This window comes from Vigna umbellata, chromosome 4, assembly GCF_029865625.1.
Source record: "Vigna umbellata cultivar VRB3 chromosome 4, Vumbellata_1.0, whole genome shotgun sequence".
NCBI lineage: Eukaryota > Viridiplantae > Streptophyta > Magnoliopsida > Fabales > Fabaceae > Vigna > Vigna umbellata.
Genome location: NC_142168.1, coordinates 27,588,784 through 27,612,250, shown reverse-complemented (window position 1 = coordinate 27,612,250; position 23,467 = coordinate 27,588,784). Strand labels below are relative to the sequence as shown.

At 30.7% G+C, this 23,467-nt stretch overlaps 4 protein-coding genes across 4 annotated transcripts; 2 read left to right on the top strand and 2 right to left on the bottom strand.

Moving 5' to 3' along the window:
* Positions 1–4,634: 4,634 nt before the first annotated feature.
* On the bottom strand, positions 4,635–5,901 carry LOC148199737 (putative carboxylesterase 18). Its single transcript, XM_088111933.1, has one exon. It carries the CDS (start codon positions 5,862–5,864, stop codon positions 4,866–4,868), a length of 999 nt encoding a protein of 332 aa, XP_087968059.1. The 5' UTR covers positions 5,865–5,901; the 3' UTR covers positions 4,635–4,865.
* Positions 5,902–14,283: 8,382 nt separating this feature from the next.
* Positions 14,284–15,338, top strand: LOC148199736 (uncharacterized). The gene has a single exon (XM_088111460.1). The coding sequence runs from the start codon at positions 14,313–14,315 to the stop codon at positions 15,216–15,218; it is 906 nt and encodes a 301-aa protein (XP_087967586.1). The 5' UTR covers positions 14,284–14,312; the 3' UTR covers positions 15,219–15,338.
* A 4,151-nt stretch (positions 15,339–19,489) lies between these two features.
* Positions 19,490–21,327, top strand: LIGB (catalytic LigB subunit of aromatic ring-opening dioxygenase family). Its single transcript, XM_047323501.2, has 3 exons — positions 19,490–19,914; positions 20,171–20,538; positions 20,891–21,327. The coding sequence occupies exons 1-3, from the start codon at positions 19,678–19,680 to the stop codon at positions 21,087–21,089; spliced, it is 804 nt and encodes a 267-aa protein (XP_047179457.1). The 5' UTR covers positions 19,490–19,677; the 3' UTR covers positions 21,090–21,327.
* A 715-nt stretch (positions 21,328–22,042) lies between these two features.
* On the bottom strand, positions 22,043–23,398 carry LOC124846275 (Tetratricopeptide repeat (TPR)-like superfamily protein). Its single transcript, XM_047323500.2, has one exon. The coding sequence runs from the start codon at positions 23,340–23,342 to the stop codon at positions 22,308–22,310; it is 1,035 nt and encodes a 344-aa protein (XP_047179456.1). The 5' UTR covers positions 23,343–23,398; the 3' UTR covers positions 22,043–22,307.
* Positions 23,399–23,467: the final 69 nt, after the last annotated feature.

Sequence of the window (23,467 nt, the reverse complement as noted above, 5' to 3'; positions counted from 1 at the left end):
AGTATTGGTATGCCACCATATGAAGCTTTATATGGAAGAAGATGTAGAACACCGTTGTGTTGGTTTCAAGATGGGGAAGCACTGACAGTGGGACCCGAGCTATTACAACAAACCACAGAAAAAATAAAATTAGTCCAAGATCGGATGAAAGCAACTCAAAGTAGACAAAAGTCATATGCCGACAAAAGAAGAAGACCGTTAGAATTTGAAGAAGGAGATCATGTATTCTTACGAGTGACGCCAACTACAGGATGTCGGGAGAGCTATCAAGATGAGGAAACTGACACCAAAATTTCTCGGACCGTATCAAATTCTCAAAAAGATTGGGCCAGTGGCTTATGAGATAGCACTACCACCTCGATTGACATATTTGCATAACGTTTTTCATGTATCCCAACTGAGGAAGTATATTCCAGATCCAAAGCATGTGTTAGAAGTTGATGAAATTCAGGTCAAGGAAAATTTAACAATGGAAGTTGGCCCAGTGCGTATACTAGATGTTCAAATGAAAAAGTTAAGAGGGAAGGATATTCGCACGGTAAAGGTACTTTGGAATGAAGACACACAGGAAATGACTTGGGAATTGGAAGAATTTATGATAAAGGAATATCCATATCTCTTTTGTAAGTAATTTTTTTTTTGTTAAATAGTCTTTGTTTAAATAAATAATTTTCGAGGGCGAAAATAATTGTTGTTGGGGAGATTGTAAGATCCTTGAAAATATTTGTAAGTTAAAATGTAAGATCCATGAAAAAAAAAATATTTATAATAGTAAATTTTAACATTTTATTAGTAATAATAATTTTAATGGATAGAAAAATGTAAATTTTTGGATATAAAGTTATAGTAATTTTAGAGGGAGAGCTTCAAATTTTTGATAACTTATTTAGGATTTTTTTTAGAAATGTGAATAGTAAATAGTAAATAGTAAATAATGAATAGTGAATAGTGAATAGTTAAAAAAAAAATATTAAAATAAATTATGGAAGAGAACACTCCACGTAGAATTAATCATTCAGAGATAAGAATGGTGAATAAAAAAATAATTTTTGAATAGTAAAAATGAATAGTAAAAGTGAATAGTAAAAATGAATAGTAAAAATGAATAGTAAAATTTTTGGCTATAAATAGCCAAGGGGGGGAGGCTGAAGATTTACACCAAAATTCTAGAGAAATTGTGAGAGAAGAGAGTTAGAGGAAATTCTAGTTAAAGAGAGGAAATTCTGGAAGTTTCCGGAGAACGGTTTGAGAAGAGGAAACTAAGTCTGGAATAGAGGTAAGGGAAGCTAACTTTGAGTATTTCTTTTTGTATTATCTTGAGTCTTGAATATGCTATATTTTTCTTTTGTCTGATTTTAAATCTTAAATATGGAGTATTTTGTTTCTGTATGATTTTGAATTTTAAATGAGAATATGTTTTTTTTGTGTGTTAATATCCAAGTGTGATAGTTGTAAAATGTGATATTGATTATGTTATGTCAATTGTATGTTATTAGTGGTTTATTTTTGTATTTTGGAAGGATTAGAAATTGTCTAACCGGCTCTGCCAGATTCAATTTCTTGTTTCCCCAAACATTTTATTGTTTTCCTTATTTTTTTATTGTATTTTGGAAGGATTAGAAATTGTCTAACCGGCTCTGCCAGATTCAATTTCTTGTTTCCCCAAACATTTTATTGTTTTCCTTATTTTTTTTATTGTATTTTGGAAGGATTAGAAATTGTCTAACCGGCTCTGCCAGATTCAATTTCTTGATTCCCCAAACTTTTTATTTCCTTCCGTATTTATTTTATTACATTTTTGGAAGGATTAGAAGTTGTCTAACCGGCTCTGCCAGATTCAACTTCTTGTTTCCCCAAACTATTTATTTCTTTACTTATTTATTTTATTGCATTTTTGGAAGGATTAGAAGTTGTCTAACCGGCTTTGCCAGATTCAACTTCTTATTTCCCCAGACATGTATTGTTCTTGTTATTTAATTATAATGCATTGATGGATGGATTAGAAGTTGTCTAACCGGCTCTGCCAGATTCAACTTCTTGTTTCCCCATGAATTTTTATATTAAGATTATTTTTATGATTGTCAAATATTGTATTCTTCTATGACCATTTATAGTAATGTTTTATTATTGTTAATTGTTTATAATTATCTTGTATGAATTCTATTATGGATGTTTATTGTGATGATTTTATTGAATGAGTTTGTTGGCTGAAATTAATCTTGTTGGAAGGTTTGGAATAAGGGTTCTGTAATAGCTTGTATATGGGTATTAAATATATATACAGTGTTTGAGGTTGTTGTGAGAGGAAGTAAAATTAGGCATTTTAAGATTTAGAGCATAAGAAAACAAGGTAGATAAATTAAATAAACAAATTGTTAATTATTGAAGGCCTCCCTTTGTTGGTAGGATAGAGGAACCTTAAAAACCTGAGTTGGCACATCCCGGATCATAGAGCAGCCCTGGCCTGGTCCAGTCAGTTGTGACTAGTCATATGTGCTAGCGTCGAAGGTGAGTTTGATGCGTTCAGACATCTGGGTCCTCTCCGGTGACCAATTGGGGTAAAGAAAAATCTTTATTAGGATGAAAATAAAATAAAACAAGTTGATTGTAGATGCATAATATTATCATGGTAAAAATTTCATATATATTTTATTTATCATTACATTGAGCCCAGACTTTAATATGTAGTTCCTAAGATATGTTGATGTATTTTGGTTGATCCATGATCTTTGTTTGGTGAAAATATGTTGAGTTATACTCGTTATGGGCAAAATGAGTTTATAATATGAAGCATGATATCTGGCAATATGTTTAATTTATCGATACCAAAACGGGTTATTATGAATTCATGATTAAAGAATGAACATGATTGAGTTAGGTGGATAAGAGGGTATGAATTGTTGGTTTTTATGAAATGTTGGAGTGGATATGAGAAATCATTACTTATGAAATGATGTTTACTACCGGGAGTAGTATGTTCGAGTTATACCATGAGAGTTTGGTATGAGCAAAGTAACACCTGAGGTTTATGGAAGCAGGCAGAGAGGGGTCTGACCATAAGGCTTCACAAAGTAAGACATAGTATGTAAGTGAGGCTTAAGGAAGCAGGCAGAGAGCGGTCTGATCATAAGGCTTCATGAGTAAGCATGGTACACTTGTAAGATTTATGGAAATGAGAAAGATGATTTTGATAATGATGAATTAATGACATCGGAATAATGATATTTTATCAATTGCAGAAATACATGATTTTAATATTTTTGTTACAAGTTTAATGATTTTATGATATGGTTGGCTTACCTTTATTTGTTTGTACTATGATCATATAACTCATGTTATATGTGATTAGATAATGTTGCAGATGCGGTTGAAAAAGCTTAGAGATGAGAGAGATGCGGGGAAAAACTTTCAGGGATTTTTGTAAAAAGAATAAATTTGTATTGGGAAGATTATGTTGTGTAAAATTTATAAGTTGAAATTTCAATGGTGAAGACTATATTGTTTAAAGTTTGTAAGTTTGGTATTGTACTTTGGAGTAATTGAAATAAAGTTTGATTGTTTATATGAGATATCAAATTAATTTAGTCTCTACTATCAGTAATACCCTTTAAAATATTCGGGTGTTACACTTAGTACCTTATTTGAAACCATAAGTATGTCTTTTTATAAATTGAATTATTTTTATGTAAAACTTATTGTATCTAATATTGTTTGAATTTACATGGGTCAATGGCAGATGCTAATAATTTTTCCTCAACAATTTCTTATGGTTCTTTTATGTTTATTACAAAATAAACCTAACACTTTGACAATTAAAAGGACACTAATAACGTAAGTTTTTTTAATAATTTATTATGTTATATATTTTAATTTTACTAAGTTCTATACTAGACACATATTTTAGTTTACAATTAACTTTTACAGAGTGGTTGAGGCTTATTCGATGTTGCAAAAAACACATATCATCTCTAGAAGTTGCAAATCATTACGTCGATAAATAATTAATATTTTAAACTATTAAAATACAATTAAAAAATTTATAATATTCTGAGTTTAACTTGCTGTGTTTGCGTCTACTAGATAACTTTGAATATAAATATTATATTCACTCGTGAAATTTAATAACGTATATAATTTATAACTAATATTTCAAATATTTATTTCTATAAATTGACTCAGTTTATTACGTAGATTTTCAATCAAACGTTTCTATTAAACTAAGAGGTGATAAAAGAAATTCATAAACAGTGAATTTGGTTTCTTTTATGTGTTTATAATAGATGATATTAAATGATTTTATTAAATTAAGATCATATTATATTATATTATATATCATATATCATATATATATATATATATATATATATATATATATATATTTCATTTTTTAAATGGGTTAAAGTTCAAATCAATTTAAAAGTCTGGATGATACATATCATGTGATATAATTTTTTGCTTTCTAAACGAATTTTTTAAATTATTTTCTAGATTCGATATAAAAAATAGACTTTTTAAACCGGATGAAGAAGTTCAATTATGGCACATACTACACAAATTTTAAAATCAATTTAAAAAACCTTTTTTAATCTGGTTAAAAAAGTTTTTCAGCACACTAGTGAATAACAACATGGATATAAACCTTATAAATATAGAACTGATTTTTCATTTGTAAAGATTCAAACTAGCATATACTACTAAACAACACACCTTAATCATCGTCACAACATTAAACCCGAAACTAATAAAATTTTAGAAATACAAATACTAAATATTTTTAAGGCCCAAAGAAAAAACTTGCAAAACCTTTAACAGTAGACTCCAACGGTGATTAATATATTTGATTTTTACATTCAACAATGATAATTTCAAATAAGAGATTCTGTGGTGATGAAATCTTTGACCTGTGAGAGCAATCGAGATGACTCTGGCAATTCAGGGAAAATATAAAATGCATGAAACATGGTTGGATACTCAATCAGTTGTACCTTTTTCCCTGATTTTTTCAACCACTCAGAGTACCTTCTTTGCCAATCTTGTAACGGGTCAAACCCACCCACAATCACAAGGGTACTCGGGTAATCCAGACCCGACAAATCCTCCGAATTCGCTCCGCTCACATTTACCGCCCAGTGGTCGCGATCTGATCCCTCCGGCAAAAACGCCTTCCACAGCCAATCGGTTCTTGATATCGAAACCAGCGGTGCATCCTTATATTTCAGCTCCGAATCAGTACGCTCCTCCCCTCCAAACCACGGCTGAATGGAAATCAACCCGACGAGCCGAACTCCACGGAGCCCCGACTTGGCGACCCGAACTGCCACGTGGTGAGCCAAATTCGCGCCGGCGCTATCACCGGCGAGGAAGCACTTTTTCAGGTCAGCATTTTCCGGCAGCACCGAGGGATTTTCGGCAAGAAACTTGAGTACGTCCTCGCCGTCGTCGTATTGACAAGGGAACCGGTGCTCCGGCGTGAGGCGATAGTTCACGGAAACAACAACGGCAGGGGTTCGGTGGCAGAATTGCCGGCACACAGCGTCATAAGCAAAGGAGTCCGCCGAGAGGAAAGTGAAGCCGCCGCCGTGGAAGAAAATGACGACGGGAAGAACTCCGTCAGCGGAGGAGGGTGTGGGAGTGTAGACACGAATCCAGAGTTTTCTGTGTTTGTCAACAGTGACGTCTTTAGTAGAAACGCCGTTAACGGATTTGGCTTTGGATGGGCTCTTAAAATCGAGGATTTTGAGGAAACCGCGATTAACGGTGCCGTTGGAGCGACGGGTAAAATCTGTTAAGGCGGAGAGAACGGATAACGCAGCTCGGGTTTTGAGTGGCAGAACAAGCTTTGGTTTTGGGGTTTGAGAAGTCATTGTGTTTGTTTTGGTTGTTCGTGACAATGCAAGTCTTAGTTTAATACTCTTAAAAGAACAGCTGCAATGGTAGTTGGTCATCTTACCAAAGAAATAACGACATATGTGGGTCCACAATTTTTATTTTTATTCTTAAATAATTTAATAATTTTTTGTTATAATAAATAATTTATAATATCTTTACTCCTTATTTTAGATAGTTACTTTATTGAATTATTTTATCTCCTAAATAATATTCATTTATATATTAATCTATTGATGAGATTTGGATTTGGTAAATACTTTACTTACAGATTAGTAATATCCATAATGTTCATTTCTTTTTGGGAATGTTGCGGAATATATGCAAAATTGAAACCATTCCTTACGTGATCTGTATATTTTAGACCTACCATATGGTTGCTTGCCATTTTCTTCTAAACGACAAAAATGTTGATTTTTCCTTCTTTGGGATTATTTCGTTCACCTTTACCTTAGTTATTGTGAAAGCGACGAGACGCAAAAGTAGTTCAACATTACATTATCGTAGAAATAAACATATTGGTTGTAAAATAGATTTTTATTTATAACAGTAACTATTTTAGAAATCAATAATTTTTAATTTATAAATTAATATTTAAATTATTTATTATAATTAGTTATTTTTTGTCTCTAAAATAGATTGATACTTAAAGATGTTATTGTAGTGTAGGTTTGATATAATTTGTATATATTTTTAGACTCCCCACAATTTTGGAGAATTTTTTATTATCATATATATAAATATTTCTTTTTCAAAAATGTTTTATTTCAACAATGGTATACAAAAAAACTTACTTTCCTAATTTTCAGAAAAAATTAAAAGTTACACATATTTCTAACATCTACGAAATCTAGACTCTTTGTTAAAGATCTCTCTTGCTCACTAAGATTGATTTGACCCGTACTAACACATTAATATAAACTATACTTTGATGTAGTAAGATGGTTCATTACATTTAGACTAAAGAGTTTGATACAAGATTTTCCTTTAGTTCCTTATCCCTTAATATTTTAATGTTTTTTATTGTTTAGACTATAAGTTAATATATCTCCTTAAATTATATATTTTGCACAATGTTATATTATCATTTATTTCACACTACAAACCATTAATTATTTCACACCAACTCACATGATATATGTTCTTTAAACTTAACCATTCACATGATTCTCATAATTATTCCACACATGATATACTTTTCTTTAAGGAATAAGTCACTTAATCACTTATATGGTTCAACATAGATGGTATTAGGATAAAATTAATTAATCATAAATTATAGGAACAATTTATTATTGAACATATTAGTTACACATGATATGTTAGGGATATTGTGTCTTGTATTTTAGTATTCTTATGGGTAAATTGTTTCTTGCATTTTAGCTCTTTTACTTTAGTGTTGTAGATTTTTTTTCTTCAAAGGTTTATATATTGACCAGTAAATAATAAGAAAAGTTACTTATTCAAAAGCAATTTCTCTATTGATTTCAATTCACTAATTTTTTTATCATTATTTCTCGAAATTATTGGTCTAAAAATCATAATTTTTCTTCATCTTCTTATCATCTTGGTGTCATTCTTATCATTGTCTTATGACATGCACAATTAAATTATGAAATCTTGAAAAAGTTATTATATAAAATATTGAAAGTCAATAAGAAGTTTTGTTTCATTTTTGAAAACATTATTGTTTTTGTATGGATTAAATGAGTGGGTCAATTTTGAGATAGCTTGTTCTACGGCTTTTCTATCTCTTGTCTATTCGATTTCTCAGATCTTATGCACATTTAAAACTGCATGGATGATACCCTTTTGCTAGTCTAAGAATGATCTAATCATACCTTAATCAATATCAATAAATTGATTTTTGGTTATCATTGACTGTTAAAATTTGACTTTCATTTTATAATCGATTGATCTTGCTATTCGATCTAAGTGATTGGCTAAAAGATAATCTATTCAAAGATGATTAACTCAAAGGTGATCGGTCTAAACGTAATCAATCAAAGATGATCGGTCAATGATGATCGATCTAAGTGTAATCAAATGATTAATCCAAAGATAGTAAAACAATAATATGTACAATTATCATTCCCACTCTCACTAATCGTGCTTCTGACGAGACATAAGTTTTGTTCCTATGTGATTCCAAAATTAAATATTGATCCTCAGTTGCAACCAAATTATCAGGTGTTTTGAAACCATCCTCTATTATGATCTCAAGGAATGATTTTACCACCACTACTCCATCCATTAACCTCTCTAAGCCACATGTCACTTACACCCACAATGGATGTCCTACCATGATATCTCTTGTTGTTACAATCTTCATGGCTACCCCTCCTTTTGCTAGTCGTGTTTACGGACATGGTCACTATACTTCAGGTCAGTTTATGTTTCTACTCATGCAACTCAACATATGAATGAGAAATCTCCTTCCTTTCCCATACTCTCATTATTTCTCCTTGTTGAATATTACTCAACGGTACTCTTTACCTTTACAGTCAAATGTGAAGATATTTGACTTACCTTGATATTACATATCAATGCTATCCATGTGCCATTTATTACAACTTCATTTCTGTTTTTGTATTTTAATATTTTTATTCAATATTATCTCACTTACAAAAATTTTAAAACATATTTTTCTATAAAACTATGTTATATATTTATAACTGTTTATAGAAAGTGGAATTCCTGCATTTATTCTTCTTCAACCAACTAATGTTATGAATGTGTGTTGTACCAATCAATGATGGGCTTTAAGATGGGCATATGTAATGTAACTGTATTGTACAGCACTATTTAATGGAATAAATATAAAGTAGTTGAACTTGGTGCAAATATACATCATTTTCTTCAAATGGGGATGGTGCATTTTTTCATTTTTTTACTTACTCTTCTTTGTTTCCACAAAAGAAAAAGTGAGATAGGTTATCTTTTGGTGAAAAGAGAAACAGTTTAGTAGTAGAAAATTAGCCAGTAATTAATTTGAGGTTTTTAACACAAAGAACATGAAAGCCTAAACCTATTTCATGTTGTTCCTATGTTGATGTTTTTTTGGTAGAGTTTATAGAATTTTCACGTACTAAATAATTAAATATGATTTTATTTTACATAAATAGTTTTCATAAAATTCATGGATGTAAAAATAATTAATACGTGGTATTCTTTTACATCAAGACATAGATATTTTAATAAAAAGGTATTTTTACTTACTATATATAAATTTGGTCAGCTTTTAATTATCAAATCATATTTCATAGTTATTACACGTAAATATTGAATTCATTTTATATTGTTTAAGATAATAAGCATTACCAAAATATGAATAGGATATACATAGTAAAAAAGTATGAGAAAGTAATTGATTTTATTAACACGGATTACATTTTATAAAATTGTCTTATTTATTACAAAAAGTAATTTGTATTTTTGAAATGAGTTATACTCATACCTATTCAATTGTTCTAATGGATTAAACACCCTAATTTTTGGGGTGATTAACTAAAATAAAAAAAATAAAAAATGTAAAAACTATTTAAGAATAAAAAAAAATACTAAATTAAGAAGAAGAAAATTCCATTCGAAAAAATTTGAAAGATACATAAAATAAAGAAAATATCTTAATTTATTTTATTTAATAAAACTTGTACATGAAATAAGAAAAATTACAAGTATTATAAATATTTTACGTGTAAATTTTTTTACTTTTTTGGTTTTTTTTTTTATATCTTTCCACCAATACTATATATATATATATATATATATATATATATATATATATATATATATATATATATATATATATATATATATATATATATTCACGCATTAATTCATTCTTGTACCTCATGTAGCATACATACTCATGTGCATCTTCCTCAACAGTGATATTATTCAATTCTGTAGCAGAAGTAGATAGCTTTCTATAATTATAACCCATCAGATTTGTCAATATTGTGTAATTAAGGATCATTCCATTTTAACATAACACCAACTATAAGAGAAAGAGACAAAAAATAAAACAAAAAGAAAACTGCAAGTGTCATTTCATTCATTCTTTTACAAATATGTATTATATATAATGAGGATTAACTTACAATTTTATCTTTTTAATGATAGTTTTAAATTTGATCATTTTTTATTGTTATATTTTTAAATTTAACTGGTTTTAAAACTTAAATAATTATTTATAATAAAAGTTACTTATAAAATAAATAAAATTTACTTTTTATTGTAAAAATTATTTATATTTACTTTTATTTATATTGATATTTACTTTTTATATTTACTTCTATATAGAGTGTTTTAACAAATATTTTTGAATTTGAAAATATTTTCTAAAACATCCAGTTTAAAATGCACTTTTTTATTTTTTAAAATGAGTGGTTTGAAATATATGTTTAGATCTTGAAACATTTTTAACTTAAAAATTATAAGAATTTTTATTATAATTTTAACTAAGGATAATTTAAAAACTACTCTTTGATAGGGTGCAGGAACAAAAACGCGGGGTGCAGAAAGTAATGGCGAAACTTTTAATTGTAAATAAATACCATTTTATTATCAAATAATATTTTCTTTTTGTAATATTTTCAGAAACACGTCCAGATATGGTATGCACTTTTAAAAAAAATAATAAAATATATAAAATTGAGAAAGATAATGATAAAATGTTTAAAAAAAGGATAAACTTTACAGAACGATTATAATTAAATTAAGTGATGAAATGTGCAATTATATTGTTTTAATATTAATAATTTAAACTGACACATTTTGAGTGACAGAATTTTTATTTGTCAGAGGGAGATAACTTTTTTGGTGCTCCCAAAAGTGATAACTTTAGTTTGAGAAAAAAAAAAAGAAACTGCATCACATTTTAATATAATATTAACGTCCCTTAATATCAAATTTTTAATTCTAATACATGCATAAAAAATTATGTACCTTTTGTTGTACGGCATGTCCGCATTTAAATAATTTTGAATGATAGTGTTAATAGAAGTTATAGATTACAATATTGAAATTTATAATAGTGGCCAACCTTTATTCACCAAATAATTTTCCTCCTAATTAACTACTCTTAATAGTGTACCACTTCATATCACATTCTCATAATTATTATTTCTCTATTATTTGAATCCAAATTCATTTCTCTAGATCTTCCAAGAGATGTGGGAATCATTAAATTATACGAAGAACCCTAGATTAAGCACAAGGGGATATTATATATGGAGTAAGTTGGCAAATTGATACAATTATTGACATGAAGAAGGCAAATTATTTTACTTGACACTCATTGATCTTACTTTTGAAAAAAAAAATACCACTATCCAAAATTTTAGTAACTAATATTAATAATCAATTTAGTTTACTAAGAGGAAAAACATATTCGAAATCATCTAATATACTTTGATTTAGTACAAAATAAAGTTTTCAAAATAAGGTGATATTTTTAAAATAATTTTATCTTAAAAAAGAGAAAATAATTTACTTTATAAAAAAAATTGAAATTCAAAATATTTTAATTATTTTATTCAGATAAAATATTTGAAAACTGAAGAAAATTTAATTATAATTCAAATAATATATATTTTTATTTTTTGAAACTGTTAAAATTTCTTATTTGAAAACAATATTAAAGTTTTGAATTAAAAGTGATATTTATATCTTAAAACTGAAATCAAGTCTACTTAACTTTATATTTTTTTATCATCTCAAAATATCCATTAAGAAAATGTAATAATTAGTGACATATATAATTTTGTTGAGTGCTCGAATTATTTTTATACTTATGAACTAATGTATAAATAAAAATAATTTTTAAAATTTTAATATATTATATAATATTTGACATTCTCAAATTATATATATATATATTGACATCCCAAAGTATTTTATAAATATTTGTATAAATCGAAAACATAAAAGGAAATATTATTTATAATGAAGGCACTTCTATAACTGCATACCTTTACGTACTCTGGTTTTTCAACTAATTAGGTTGTTTCAACTTTTGTTTTTCTGTCAGAACAATGAATTTGTAGTGAAAAGTAAGGTAAAACGGAGTTTCTTAACAGTAAGGTTTAGATCCATGACAAGTTTTATTTATGATACAGAACAGTAACATTATGAACATGAAGTATTGGATACTTCTTTCATAGCTTTTTTTCGTTGTTTCCCTTTCACTTTTTCTAGGTTATTGTTCCCCATGTAAATGTTTGCCGCGTATAACTTTATACACTTCCTTTTTTCTCTTTTTACTTATAAAAGTCTTATATAAATAAGTCTTGGTAATCAAGTTGTTCACATAAATAAGTCATATATAAAAGTAGAAGGTTGTTGGATTCTTTTCTATTTTGTCTAAATCTGTTGGAGAGATATATGAGATCCATATTGGAATTAAAATATTTGAAACTTCCAACAAAAGAAATTGGAAATTGGTAGAACACTATTGAGATTAGGTCAAATAAGTTTTCAACTAATTGTTGTATTTACAGTGAAAATCGCTTCAATTATGCTTCACATGCATAATTAATCTTTCATTAAGGGTTATTGACTTTGAGTAACTCATAAAATATTATTTTGTAAGTTGATATATAAATATCTTAGTCATACATTATTATCATTACATTGGTAATTTAAGAGGAAAAAACACCACTTATCTTCGATGAGCTACAAACTATCATTACTAAACTCGAAATTTATAAACATCAGGTTAGAACGTCTTACTTTTACATTTTTTACCTCCCATATTTCAAGAAAATTATCATAAATTTTAATATAATTATTGAGATCAATTAACCCCACAAGTGTAGATGATTTTGATACCACTTATTAATAATTAAAAAAGAAGAAACACCATAAAATTTACATCAATGTATCATAAATTAATAATCTTGAACAATTCAAAATTTTAATATACATTATATATATATATATATATATATAATGTTATTCCTTATATATATTTAATTTATTTACTTTTATAAGATGTTTCAACCGGGAGATACAACTTTAATATATTATATTTTCAAAATATTATCTCTTATACATTATTTATGTTATTTACATTCACATCTTAATATTCTTTTAAGGAATTGACACTATCTAAATTAGTAGATTTATAAAAAAAAAAACTAAGTTTAGTTTACATAAATAATTGACACTATCTAAATTAGTAGATTTATAAGTAATTTTTCTATTATTTGGCTCAACTTTCTATTTTTATTTTTACCAAATATATATCTTAAACTTACTTGAATTCCCAACACATTCATTCTCCAATACGTTCTTGATTTTAACCAGAGATGTCCAACGAAAGACATAGAATTAGAACTTGGAAAGCATTGAATATTTTGAATATGAGCATAATGAGAGCCAGCCTATAAAAAAATATAAAATTCTGAAAAGAGAGAAAGGTGTTGAAATTGAGCATAAAATATAGTTTCTCTAAAACGTGGCAAACAGAGGGACAACGTAGAGAAATGTTGGATTGGTGGTGCATGCCATGTGGAGGGTTAGAAGTTATACAAGGTGACAAGGTCTGAGGGAGAAGTTGCCGTTGTTGGTAGCAGTGAATCTTGTTGTTGAAGATGCATCCGATTGTTTACATTTCCCAAGCAGCCTTATTAAAGGACAACCTCAAATAATTCACCAACCTTTTAATATCATATATATGCACTATCACACAAATCTCTTCTCAAAGATTTTGTCATTGTTGTTCCAACCAAAACCTCCAAAATGGAACACTACTGCTATTTAATAATCATGGCTCAGATCTTTGCTGTGTCTGTGCCATTCTAGTACTGCAGATTATGTTTGGTTCATTGTATTAAATCCTAGACCTTAATTAGTTAATCACTAAACTAAATTTTCTTATACAAAATAATTATTAACAAACTTATAAGAACAAGTCCAAGTTAGGGTTTGTGCTTGAATAAAGGGAAAACTGTGCCCTAATAATTGGAAGCAATGGTTTTTTTTATATTTAAATTTACACCTGGCAATATCCTGCCTCTCCACGCACCCTGTTACAGTTCATTCTCATCAAAAAATTTATTTAGTAAAATTTTGATTTCCTACAAAAAAAAATACTGTTGGAATACCAATAGATTAAAAATTAAAGCAATTATATAACTTTACTGTTTACATATATATATATATATATATATATATATATTTATTTATAGAATTGAATTATACTTAAAATTAAATTCCACCTCTTAATAAATATAAATTAAAAGAGTCATATTTTTTTATACTAAAAGATTCAATTTTGTGACAAGCAATTTCTCAATGCCATTGTGACACGTGTATGCGTTCATGGGTTATATATATGGTCCAAAGTTACACCTCAAAACTTGGTCATGAAATTAATGCATCTCAGATTTTGTTACTACTGAACCTTACTTTGTGACACCATGAGAGCACCATCAGCCATCCTCAGGAGCCTCTCTTTGCGGCGGATTCAGCCTCGAGCTGCCTCAGCTGCGGTGGCACCGTTGCCGGCAACAACCCAATTCAGCCGCGACCTCACGGCGGAGCTCACTACCCTCCAGTCAGTAAGCAAGAGTGGTGAATATTCCATACCTCAATTATTTGATGCAGCAATCACCACCCAGAAGATAGCGTTAAACGCACTCGCTCACCTTTCCTACTTTTCCGATGTGGACCGTGGAGCAATAGAAGATTACCTAGAAACCAACACTGATATTCTCGATGCATGCAACTACTTTGTGGAAAGAGTGGAGGGCATGAAGAAGAACTACGTGGAGTCTTTGAGAAACGTTGCACGCTTTGTTGAAATCAACGCAACATCACGTGCTTTGGATCGATTGGTCCAATCGGAGTCAAGTCAGGGCACAGAAAAAAGGAGAGTCAAAATGGGGAAGCCAAGAACAAAGCAAGGCCATGAAACTGAGTTGGGTGAGATATTGTGTGGCTCCAAGGCCATGGCTTTGATGAGTTGTTGTTTTCTTGAACAGGCCTTGTCGATTGATTGTGGGAAAAGTGAATTTCCCATGATGAAGGGTCACCCGGTGAGTTGTTCATGGTTGAGGATTATGCAGTTGGCAGAGAAGAAAAGGAGAAGTGGGTCTTTGGTGATGGTTGAGTTGCAGCAGACAGTGGGTGCAGCTAAGGAATTGAAAGAACTGATCAAGGGTAAGAAGGGAAAAGAGATGGTTGAATGTTGTGTTGAGAGAGTGAAGAGAAGCTGCAAGGAATTGGAAGATGAGATTGGTTTTATTGAGGGAAAAGTGAGAGATTTGTACAGAAGTTTGATTGATTTTAGAATGGTTTTGCTGGGAATTCTTTCCCAGTCTTAGATCAATTTTTAGATCAGATAAAAGTAGCAGGTTTGATTAGGAAATTAGCTTAGGTATGGTGCCATTTTCTGGCAATCACGGATGTATAGAATTGATATGAGATTTTGAAAATAAATTGACCTCTCCCACACACACCATTTTATGGCTGTGGTTAGTTTCTGGTCTGCACTTTCAGTCATTTTCATTTGTTTGGTTTCTTGTTATCTGTGTTAGTTTTGGACATCATGGTTGTTTGTGCTATGTGTACATGTTGGTCTTGTTTGAATGGTTGAGCCACATAATAAGGCTTGGTTTTATCATTAGCAAATGTAAACTTAGCTCCCAACCTTCATTCATAAATAAGCTTGATTTATACATAATATTGTAGATATTACTGATAGGCTTTCTTAGAGATTATTGAGAGAGACTGTATTAATGAAATATGAATCTAACTCTTCATATAAGACATTATAATCCAAATTCTTAAAACAATCAATTTAGTCTTTCAAGTTTTTCAAATATAGAATTCTCAACAGTTTTAGGAGGATTCTCAAAAGTTTCATTAAAAGCATGTTCTAATAATATAGTCTCAACACACAGGAGTTTGATTTTCTTTTCACCGAATTTTTTTGGAAGGATCTAACTTAACTGATCAATTTTGGTCAAATTTTTCTCTTTTTCTATTTATAAATTTTCTAATTTGAATATAAATAATTACAGTAACAGTACAATGCTGTGAAATGTGGGAATCAGAATCATGCAGTGTAAAGCACTAACTATTTTCTAATATTAACACTCATATAACAAGTTTAGCACCTCAATGCAATCAAAGGTTGAAACTTTCATCACTTTTCAGAGACATTGCAACCTTTTTTACATCCCATACAATAAATTATACGTGATGTTAAAATTGATAATATATACTATATCTCTACTTGGAGTTTAATAATTTTAGGCACATGTATCTCTCTGTTTCTTTTCATATGTTGATCATATATAATTCACATGAATATCAGCGTTTTTTTTTCTCTTTTCTGTGAATAAAAGGATATATTTATGAGGATTTGGTATATATTAATTGAAAAAAGTAACTTGATTTGTTGCTTTTTTACTTTGAACTCTCATCTGGAAAGCTGAAAACGAGACGGGAAATTTGGACTGAATTCTTTCTTCAAGGGAGTCTATTCCGTTTGCAGAGGAAAAGTAAGAAATGTGAACTATTAACGAAAAATAAGTTCTTTAATATAATAATAATAGGCAAGAACATATTAATAAATTATCGATTAAGTTTCCCTGTTGATATATTTTTATTTATGGATTAACGTCTTTATTCTTTGAAGTATATTTATTATAATAACTTCTAAAGTTCGTCATATCCATGAAATTTTTTTATAGAAAGGTCATAAAAAATGATTTTTTTTCCAAATTTGTAAAACTCTATAAAATATTTGCAAGAAGAAAAATTAAAATCAGTAATAGTTTCTCTTAGACTTTGGACACGTTCACTTTCTATGTGTCTCAGTCTCATATTGTCTAAATCAATATACTTGCATAAAGTATTTTAATATTGAAGTCCGTGTTAATTCAAATACAAATTATATTAAATATTGTAATAATTGTAACTCAACTATCTTACTTAAATTGTATATTTATATTATTTGTAATGGATATTCACTTACATTTATCTAATTGTGGCCTAATCATGTCTTAATGTCATTATTTAGTTAATATGTGCTAAATCATGTTTAGGCTAATTAATCATGTTGACATGCAGGGATTCTTCCATCGACCAAGCATTTTGATTTGTCTGTTGCATAATTGATCGATTGGTCACTTCAGCAGGTGATGACATACTCTTTAGCCATGACTAAATACTTTCAAGAAGAGTTGAAGTCATATGTGAAAGATGGGCTTAGACTTTGTCTCTTGAGCCATCATGAAGCTTAGGCCAAGTAGTGTAGGGATTTTAGACCACTTAAGTCAACAAAGGCCAAGGCCCAATGTTGACCAAGTGGGATGTCCAAATCTTTGTAAGAGTGGTCATGTGTCATGCTTACTTGGAGAGGATTTTCCATGGGTAGTGGCTACATGTCCTCTCCTCCTAATGGTTTTAGGTCTAGCTTCTAGAATTTGGAGACACTCTTAGCCTATAAATAGAGGTATCATCACTCTTGTAATTACCTTTGAATTTGAGTAAAGTTATGCTATCATTTTTGTGCCATATTACTTATCTTAGGTCACTAAAGGCTAGAGCATCTCATGTGGTTTCCTCTAGCCACTTTCTTTTAGAGTTAGCCTAACCTCTCTAAGAGCACTATCAAACACCACCCCATCACCTTCCAAACACCAAGGTAGTAAGCCTTCTTTCCTCTAGCAAATTTGACACCATATCATCTTTCAACCATCTCTTTGACATCTCTTTTAGTTTTAGTCCAACCTAGCTAGGAGGAGTGTTATCAACACATCTATTTGACATTCATACCATACAATAATAATAATAAGAATTCTAAACTTTACTAAATATTATAATCATAGGCATTACTTGGAACATAACATATGATTTAGTATGCAAAATTAATCCAACTTATTAGACAACAAAGGAAAATCCTTGAAAAATATATCCATGACATGATATCTTGTGAGCATTTGAATTACATCATTTGGTACTCCAAAGAAAGTTACATCACTAAATCATTTAACGTTTCATCATAACTATTATGGATATGTACAAATCATAACACCATTAATAAAACTTTCAGTTTAGGTAATATAATAGCTTTTAATTTTTGAAAGAGTAAATTCATATGACTTTTCTATTTTAAAATAAATGAATATCAATATTATTAAGACAAAAGTATTATAGCAAAATTTAGTAAGAGTTTGTTCACAAATTTGCAACGTAATCTACCACAAGAGAGAAAAATATATTTTAACATAATTTTTTACATTCATTTGATACTACTTTTTCTTATTTTTTACCTTTTTCTTTTTTGAAAAAATATGAAAATTCATTTCTTTATAACTATTTTATCCTTATACTATGTGTCAAATAAAAGTAAAAGTGTGTCACCTTATCATTACTGACTACAAAAATATGACAATGGAATTATGGAGGACAAAATATTAAGGTTGGAATAAATACCTTTGTTGCCACTGTCTAAAGCAAATAAGAAAACATCAAGACACATATACAAATTGGAATTTGGCTTTATCTATATACACATAGGACTCCACAGGTAAGATATTGTTCGCTTTGGGTCAAACTCTCACGGATTTGCTTTTGGTATCACTCCAAAAGGCCTCTTTCCAAGGGAGATGTATATAAACTCATTCATCTCTTGTTTTTATTCTATGCAGGACTTTGTTTGTATCTTAACAATCATTCACTTAAAAGTTCTAATTCTTTTGGGGTAGACAAAAAGGTTAACGACCTAATTCGTTAATTTTTTTTTAATTTGTTATATATATATATATATATTAAAATTATATTATAAATATTTTTTAAAATTTTAATTAATTAATTAATATATTTAATTAAATAAATTAAAATAATTATTATTCTTGTATTTTAAATTATTTTATTATAATTAATAATTAAAATTTCTGTATTAATGATTTAAGGTATAATATTATTATATATTTACATCATTCAAAAAATATAATACATAAAAAATAATTTTTTATTTAAAAGAAAACTTAACGTACCAGTCTGCCCATTTGACAGCTAGATGGGATGAAGTAAAAGCTGGATGAGTTGAAAATTTCAATTCTACCAACCAAAATTTGACAAATGATAAAGAGACACATACCCATTTTACCATCCAATTGATTCTCATCATCTTCCCAAAACTTTTTCAAAACCACTCTTAGAAATTTTTTTTTTTTTCTAAAACTATACTATTTTAATTTGAGAAGACTAGTTTCTCATGTATGAGAAGGAAAACTATAATATTATTAATGTTGTTAGAACGTAGAAGAAGTGAATAAAAGATTTTGAAGATTTATTTATTTAATTTCTTCTCATAATTACAAATTAATTTATGTTTTAGAAGCATTGAATTTTTTATAAAAGTAAAAATAGCATGAATTTGACACATCTAATAAGATAAAATAGTTTTAAATAAGTAAATTTTTATAGTTAAAGAAAAAAGAAAAAATAATATCAAATTAATATAAAAAAATTATATGTGTGAAAGTATATTTTTCCTTTTATAAAGTCAATTATATATTTCCACTAGAATGATTAGGTGAGTGAATGGAATGTGATAAGACTAGTTGGTCCATGCGTGATCACTTGGAGTTGGTGGATTCTTCATATAAAGTGAAAGAAATGAAGTCGACTTATTTGTGTCTCGTCCTTCATTCTCTCTCCCAAATTTGTGTGTTTTTGATGCAGTGCTGTGTTGTTTTGAGTGTGTGGCAAAACGAAGATTAAGCAAAAGAGAGAATATAAAGAAAGAAAAGAAAGTTGGTGGTAGATATGGCGTTGAAGGAGACATTTTACATATCTCATGGATCACCCACTTTGTCCATCGATGAATCCATTCAGGCTAGGAAGTTTCTTCAGTCATGGAAGAACGACGTCTTTCCTCACACACCCTCTTCAATTCTCGTCATCTCCGGCCACTGGGACACCACAGTTCCCACGGTCAACGTAGTTGACTCCGTCAACGACACCATCTACGACTTCTATGGATTCCCCAAAGAAATGTACCAGGTTTCCACCTAGTACCTCTAAATTTATGACACCCCTCTTTTTCATTCTTCTTTTTGCATTCTTTGTTTTTAGAAAGCAAGTGCTTTTAGTTTCGTTACAAAGGAGGAATTGAGTTTTTGACTTGTTGCTGCTTGATAATTTATTCCAAAGAATGTTTTGTTTGTTTTCATTTGAGATAGGACTTTCCATGGTGATGTTGTTTGGTAGATTTATGTGGAAATCTGTTAAATTACATGATTGATGCTTCCTCTGCTAGCTTAAATATCCTGCTCCTGGAGCGCCAAAATTGGCAAGGAGGGTGAAGGAACTGCTGAGAAAATCTGGTTTCAATCGTGTTGATGAAGATACAAAGCGAGGACTTGACCATGGAGCTTGGGTTCCCCTGTTTTTGATGTACCCAGAAGCCGACATTCCAGTTTGTCAGCTGTCTGTTCAATCAAACCAAGATGGAACTTATCATTATAACCTTGGAAAGGCATTGGCCCCTCTTAAAGATGAAGGTGTGCTCATCATCGGTTCTGGAAGTGCTGTTCATAACTTGAGAGCCATTATGCCTAACTCCCCTGTGCAGCCCTGGGCTCTAGAATTTGATAATTGGTTGAAAGAGGCTCTTCTTGAAGGAAGGTATGCAAGCTTTCTCTGTTTTGATGTTCAAACTAGATAAGTGTTTTACTTTGTTATGGATCTTAACTACATGCATCTAATTACCAAGCTAGTGTATGGCATTGGAAAACTAGCCCCTGAATGTTGTAGAGTTTGGCTCTTTATGGATTGGTTGTTACAGTTCAAGTTCTTTTGTGGATATAAGATGTAAATCGTTATGAACTGATGAATGCATGGTTGATCTTATAAAGGATGTTATCTGCAAGGATCATTTTACCAAGATACTGTATGACATTGGAAAACTACAGCCATTGAGTGTTGCAGAATTTGGCTCCTATGGATTGTTTCTTAAAGTTTTGTATTGATTTTGTAGATATGAAGATGTGAATCATTATGAACAGAAAGCACCACATGCAAAAAAGGCTCATCCCTGGCCGGATCATTTTTATCCCCTGCATGTTGCTATTGGTGCCGCCGGTGAGAATTCAAAGGCCAAACTCATCCACAGTAGTATTGAACTTGGCACTCTCTCTTATGCTTCTTACCAGTTTACATCAGCAACTGGCAGTTGAGCTTCTTAATGCAGAATTGCTGCTGTTCATTTGTGCATCCTCTGTATACATTTATTCAATGTTTATGAAGATATGTTGTTTGCAAGTTTAGACTTGGGATTCTGTGATGTATAACAAATAATTCTGTGATTGTCAAGCTCCTTTTCTTATGATCGCTGCGTTGTGGCTCATAAAATGAGAAGGATATTAAAACTATGTTTTACAGTGACCTATTAAAATATGCCTATGGTTTTACTCACTCTTCATTAATTAAAATCAAGGTCTGATAGCATCTTTGCATTTTTGAACTTTCTAGTCTTTCCCGAATGATCGTCTAATATGAATGTGGTTTATAGTTCCTTCAATGTGTTGAGTTGTTCTTGACTGAGTACATTTAATTGGTAGGCAAGCAACAATTTACTGTAATGATCCAAGAGAAGACTGATTTATCTGATTTGATGCCAATATTGATGAATCTTGAAGTCAAAGCTAGTGAGGTTGGTGATAATATCAAACAATAAGATTAGGTGACATCTGTGGACAGCATCGAGGATATCAACTAACGTTCCTAATATTAACTTCTGGAATTTTCTATATTCCCCAATTCCTAACCAACCAAACCACTACAATAACAGGTAACATGAATCGAACAATTACGAAAATAGATATATACGTGTGTGTGTAAAGAGAGAGAGAAACACAACATCACTAAGCTCCTCAAAGTGCATGAGTCAATTTCGTAAATTACCAAAATCAATCCAACACCATCATGGAGGGTCCTTCAAAACCATTGTTTGAAATAAAAAGCATCATTTTATAATTGGAATTGCACGGTTAGTGCATTGAGAACATAAACTAAGAAATCTCAAAAAAAATCTTGTTGAATCTAGAGGTTCAGATATACAAATATCAAAGAGATATAATTCTAATCATATAAAGAATTGACATAGTTTTCTGTTTTAAAACTTTAAAACTATTCCCAATTAATAGTCTTTTTATTTATCCAGAATTCTACTTTCTCATTTTTATCCAAGTCCAACTTGAATTCACAGCATATCTTACAACACAAATGAACCTAGAAGTTATAAGATATAACTGTAATTTAGTTCAATAACACAATCCATGAAAACTCCCATCAAAATAAAATGTAATTCAGGCATCCGGCAACAAATATTTCTTGTATTCACCCCAGGTGACTAATGTAATCTGAATCTTCATTATCCACACATCACATCCACACTACACTCCATTTCCACCTTCTTCAACTACACCACCAAACCTTGCACCATTTTTCTTTCTAGCATTCATTTTATAAAATTCTCTCAGTTTATAACCCATTGGCACACCCCTTTGCTTCATTTCCACCAAAATTGACATTGCTTCTTCCTCCTTCTTCAAATTCACCAACTTGCTAGCCAAAACACCAAGAAGCTCAGCATCCAACAACTTATCCCTCCCAACAAAACTCCTTACATACCTCATAACATGTTCATAGCACTTCATTCTCAAAAGGGTCCTAATAACATACATGTGCGTTGAGTACAGCATGGGCACTCCATCATCCACCATCCTCCTCAGTATCACCATTGCACCATCCACCTTTCCCGCCCTACACGCGGCCAACACCAACGTGTCAAACGTACGTGCATCCGGCGCAATACCCTCTTCCTCCATTTTCCTCAAAACTCCGGCCGCCTCATCAAAGTCTCCGGCGTAACAGTAGGCCTTGAGAAAAACGTTGTAGCCTATCTGGTCCAGCCCAATACCGAGCTCAGCCATTAAATCCACCACGCCCCTCGCGTGGTCGAGGGACCTCTCCCTTGTGAGGGACCTGAGGATGGGATAGAAGGTCCACGCGGTTGGGACACAGACGCCACCACGCGCCAATGACTCGATCACGCGAAGCGCCTCCTCCCTGCATCGGATCTTGCAGAGGCGCGAGACAAGCAAGTCGAGCGCGTTGCGGCGCGTGTAACCTTCATTGAGATGGGAGATGGTTTCAACGAGCTTATCGATGAGGGAGGGAGAGCAATTAGAGTGAGTGAGGAAACTGAAACTGCTTTTGTTGTTGTTGAAGCCGTCTTGAACGCGCTTGTTGAGGACGTCCCGTAGAGCACTGTAGTCGCCGGAGCTGACGGCGTCGGCGGCGACTTCATCGTAGTAGGCACCGGTGGGATCGTCGGGGAAGGGTTTAGTAATTAGGGTTGTTGCGAAACGACGACGTAGAGTGGAGAGGGATTTCAGAGTTACGTTTGAGGGTTTGGGGAAAAACATCGTTTGTTGTGTTTCTTATTTTGAAATTGGTCATTCTATTGTAACAAACAAACTCTTAACGCTATTGATATGCGAGTTTTTTATTTTATTTTATTTTTCTTGAATAATACTCTTCCATATGAGTA